The following is a 5,000-nucleotide window of genomic DNA, read 5'->3' as shown; positions in this document are numbered from 1 at the left end:
GCTTGCATGGATAAAGGTGAGAACCAAGCATTGTTAGGGTTTTCGTAATGTTTTATGGTAATCATTTTCCGTTGCCTAAAGCCGTCAAAGCACCAATATAAAAATAAATTCCTTCCTCTCTGATAGATATATATATATATATATATATATATATATATATATATATATATATATATATATATATATATATATATATTGTGTACTATTAAACTAATTTTGATACTTGTACAATACTTTCGCTTAGGTATAATTGGTGAAGCTAGGTCGTCCTGGGTTATCATCCTGCGTTCATCTTTCCTATTTATATTATTGGTAAGACTTTATATTAGATTTAATTCGAAGGGTGAATGTTATAGTGAATACATTATACAAAATTATATGGCTTATATTTATAGCTTCAGGACAGTGTTTGATGTCGGAATGTATTTCATTTTCCAGGATATCATTTATCCATATGTTTAATTGAAGTGGCTTAGTCCGAGGATAAATTCCCTGTTTCTTACATTGGCGAGCACTTCCAACATTATCGGTAATTGCTTATTAGGTTTATATAGATTATATATGCAATTTACGATTTATTCATATATACTTTGTTCAAATTGAATTTATATAATTTCCTTTCTTTTATTATATTTTGATATATTCCTTTTTGTTGTTTATACAGGTGAGGTTGGAAAAGCTGAAAGTAGTTTGGAAATTACCCCTAGATATAACCACCTTCAAGCAATCGAAATAGACAATTTATAGCATTTTTATTTTTCTGAAATGTTTATAATAAATTTGGTGAATTGTTTTGAAGAGTTTTCCTAACTACCATTGTAGAATGTTCAAATTTCAGCTTATGGCGCCAAACGTGGGGCTTTGATGCAGACTGCTGAATTTGCCGGAGTAAAATTCTTGTGTTTAGGGGTTGCTCAGAGACCAATAATTTATTTTCTTTTCTAGCACGTTATATTTGTTAAACATGAACAAGTTACAGGTATTTGTAGGTCAGCGGAAGACTATTAGGAAAAAGGTCACGGAATGTTTTAATAAGGTTAATAATTATGATTCCTTTAATCCTTCTGAGCGTTTGTCTGAGAGAGGTATTCTCTTAAACTATAAGGAAAAGTTGTCTGATCTTGATAGTAAGATTCTAGCTGAGAAATTCTTTAATAGAGAAACTGTAGTTGAGGCTGATTTGGAAACTGAATTAAATTCCTGTCAAGATTATTTGGATAAAATTGAAAGGTTATTGCCCTTGCTTGATGTTTCTGCAAATCCTTGTTCTAATGTAACTGATACTGCTAGAAGCTTGCTTAAGCAGCCCACAGCTCCTCTTCCAAAATTTAGTAGTAGAGAAGGGGAAGATTTTTTAAGGTTCATAACTGAGTTTGAAAACACAACCAGTGCATTTAGTTATCCAGATAGGGATTTGTTGCTTTTACTAAAACAGCAAATAGATGGTAGGGCTAAGTATTTGTTGTATAGCTTGGAAGCTGACAAGCAATCTTATAAAGATGCCAAGGAGTTGTTGGTTTCAGCTTTTGCTTCTAAAGAAGCTAGAATAAATTCTACCATCCAGAAATTGTTGAATCTTAAGCTTGGAGAGAAGAATGATCCTTTTATATTTATCTCAAATCTGAGAACTATTTGTGAGGCTGTTAGGACGTTAAAAATTGATGCTAATGAGTTTACAAGGTTTTTTGCTTGGCGTGGTATTAATGATAATTTCAAGAGTCACTTGGTTCAAATCACCACGAAAACTCACCCCTCTTTGGATGATATTCTCGATAATTTTTTTAATGCTAGTGAGAGATACGAAAGTACTAAAGGTAAAACTCCTCAAGAGATTAAGTTTAGAAATAAGTTCAGAAATACTCCTGTTAAAGATAGTACTGATAGTTTGGCCATTAAAACTAAAGTAATGGAAAGTAAATCTTCTGTACCAAACTGTCTCCTTTGTAGTAGAAGTGATAGTAAGGAAACTAATCATTATGTTAATAAATGTCAGAAATTCTCTACTCCTGCAGAAAAAGTTCACATAATTGAGTCTTTCGGAGGTTGTGTAAAATGTGGAATGTTAAACCATATGTCTAGCGAGTGTAGGTTTAGGTTTAAAAAGCGTTGCATAAATTGTAATGGTTATCACTTGAGTTACCTTTGTGTGTCAGAATCTGCAAGGGATGGATCATCTCGGACTAATAAACTTAATTCTAATGCCAAACTGGAGGCTAGCAGTGGAGTTGCTGTAACACACCAGTACTCGACGAGTTCCATATTGCCCACATTTACTTTTTCTCTTGAGGGCAATGATAGTGTCTATAGGGGTTTGAAGGACAGCGGTTCTCAGAGTACATTTGTGTCTGCTAGATTAGCAGATTCACACAATTTTAAAATTGTTCACTCAAACATTGAGCTCACTGTCAAAGGATTTAATGAGAGTAAAAGGTACTGTACCAAAGTTATTAAGATGCCTCTTAGGATTGGAGATTCAGTGGAGCATATTTTGGCAATTGTGGTTCCGGAGATAAGCATTAATTTGGAGTTACCCTTCCTGGGTGAACTTGTTGAAGCTGTGCACAGTAAAGGGTTAGTTCTTGCTGATAGATTGTTGAATAGTAATTTGAGGAAAATTGATAATGTGCATCTTTTGCTGGGCACAGATTCTTTTAGTTGCTTAACGGGAAAAGAGATAGTGATTGGTAATGTGAGTCCCTCTGTGTACATTGAATCTAAGGTAGGAATAATGCTCACTGGTAATATTGAAGCTTTGCTTGCCAATTTCAGAGGTACAGATGGGGGATTGGGAGCTTGTTTATCAGTAAGTAAGGAAGCTAATTGTTCAAATATCCATGTTTATAGCAATTCTTTTTTTCTTAGCAATAGTGTTGATATTTTGGAAGAGAATTGCCTATCAGGGTTTACTACTAATACATTTTTTTTCAGTCCTTAATGATAAGGGTGATATTTTGGAGGGACAATTGCAGCGTGCCACTGATCAAATTCTCGATTCTGAGTGCAAATATTTCTTGAATTATGATCAAACGAATTATTGTGAAACTAATACAGACCTTGACGAAAAGTTAACTGAATTTACTTTAAAACAGATTAGTAGAAGATCTGATGGAAGGATAGAAGTTCCTTTGTCATGGAATACCAAAGTGTCTCATTTACTTTCTAAAATTGAAGTGTTATCTAAGCTCATACTTAAGTCAAACCTTAAGAAGCTCAGGAAGAATGAAGGTCATTTACAATTAGTTGATCAAACTTTTAAAGAGCAGATTAAGTTGGGTATCATTGAGCCAATATATGATTTAGAGGTTTACAAGGCTGAACATCCCTACTTCTCTTTTTTGCCTCATATGCCTATTTTTAAGCCAGACAGAGAGTCGACTAAATGTAGGGTAGTGTTTTTGTCTAATCTCAAGGAATCTTCTAAAAGCACATCTTTATCACATAACCAGTGTATGTTTTCAGGACCTATTTTGAATCAGAAATTGTCATCATCTTTCCTTAATTTACGGTTTGGTAAGAATTTGTTAGTTTTTGATTTGCAGAAGGCGTTTAATATGCTTGCTTTAAGTGAAGCTGACCAAGCTAGATTACTGTTTTATTGGTACAAGAATGTTAGTAAGGGAGATTTTTCCTTGGTTGCATTTAAGAATGTTAGGCTTCCGTTTGGATTAAGATGCAGCCCATTTTTACTTATGATATCCCTGTATTACATATTAGTTGCACAAGCATCTGACCAGTCAATGTTGTCTGAATTGAAGCATTAAATATATTCACTTATATATATGGATAATGGAGCTGTCACTTTCAATGATTCAGAGAGTTTATATTGGGCTTATAAACATTCCATGTATTTTTGAGCCATACAATTTCAAGGTTCAACAGATTGTCACAAATGATAGGGATTTACAGGATGAGATTGATGTAGAGAATAAAGTAGTCACTCCTGAAATAAATAAACTGTTCGGTCTAACATGGGATAGGTACTCTGATGATATTTTTACAAAGCCCATTAATCTAATTGCTGAAGCCAAGACTAAAAGGTCCCTATTGCAAACTATTGCTTCCCAGTTCGATATCTTTGGATTTAATATGCCATTATTTAACAGGTGTAGATTATTTATGCATAAATTACAGTGTCGAAAGAAACTTGGATGGGATCAATCTCAGGAGTTGCAGAAGGAATGGCAAAATATTTCAAAGCAGTGTAACAGAGCAGCACCTTTACGTATTTCTAGATCTGTTGGTCCTCGTAATGGTGAATATAGTATTGTAGTGTTTACAGATGCCAGTCGTGATATATATGGATGTGTCCTTTATTTGCTTCATAATGAAAACTAATAAGCTTAACTTCGTTTATGCCAAGAATAGACTAGTTAATAAACAGCTAGATGGCAAGTCGATGCCAGCCCTTGAGTTAAATGCAATAAGTTTAGGAGTAGAATGTGCTATGGAAATTTTCAGTGACTTGTCTGGGTCACATTGCATGAAGCCTCTACAGATTGTGAATATGACTTTATATACAGATTCCATTTGTGCTTTACATTGGCTTAATGCATCTTCATCTAAACTAGATAAAATGAATAAACACACAACATTTGTTCGCAACAGGTTTCATAATATTCAGAGAAAGTGTGAAATGTTTCCTGTTACTTTTAAATTTGTTTCTGGTAAGGCAAATCCTGCTGATTTGGTGACAAGATGCGTGTCGTATAATCAGCTTATGAATTCAAATTATTTTTCAGGACCTAGTTTGGATGAAGCCAATATTCCAGAGCTATCAGTCACAATACCAGCATTTGAAATGGGTGAAGAGAACAATTGTTCCCATGGTCTTTCTGTGCTTTTGTCCAGTGCGGAGCCTCTCATTGATATTAAAAAGTTTTCCACTTTTAGGAGACTAGTGCTAGTATATCGGAGAGTTTTGATGTGTGTCCAGAAATGGAAAGTTAGAGCAGGGTTGAAGTGTGATAATGACGATTCTAGTACTCCCTACTTTGCTCAAG

At 34.2% G+C, this 5,000-nt stretch overlaps 1 protein-coding gene across 2 annotated transcripts; it reads left to right on the top strand.

Annotated features, from left to right (window-relative positions):
* The first annotated feature begins 242 nt into the window (after window positions 1–242).
* Window positions 243–2,937, top strand: LOC137630570 (uncharacterized). Of its 2 annotated transcripts, XM_068362103.1 has the most exons (3): window positions 243–312; window positions 439–529; window positions 665–2,937. In XM_068362103.1, exon 3 carries the CDS (start codon window positions 965–967, stop codon window positions 2,933–2,935), a length of 1,971 nt encoding a protein of 656 aa, XP_068218204.1. In that variant the 5' UTR covers window positions 243–312; window positions 439–529; window positions 665–964; the 3' UTR covers window positions 2,936–2,937. The 2 variants fall into 2 exon arrangements, with proteins under 2 accessions (XP_068218204.1, XP_068218203.1); XM_068362102.1 differs by having other exon boundaries at window positions 439–2,937.
* Window positions 2,938–5,000: the final 2,063 nt, after the last annotated feature.

The sequence above is a fragment of the Palaemon carinicauda genome, chromosome 38 (genome assembly GCF_036898095.1).
Source record: "Palaemon carinicauda isolate YSFRI2023 chromosome 38, ASM3689809v2, whole genome shotgun sequence".
In the NCBI taxonomy this organism is placed as follows: Eukaryota; Metazoa; Arthropoda; class Malacostraca; order Decapoda; family Palaemonidae; genus Palaemon; species Palaemon carinicauda.
This window is presented reverse-complemented; position numbering and strand designations above follow the sequence as displayed.

Bases quoted from the DNA above. Each gene is read 5' to 3' on its own strand.
- LOC137630570 (XM_068362103.1), top strand. From the start codon at position 965: ATGAACAAGTTACAGGTATTTGTAGGTCAGCGGAAGACTATTAGGAAA.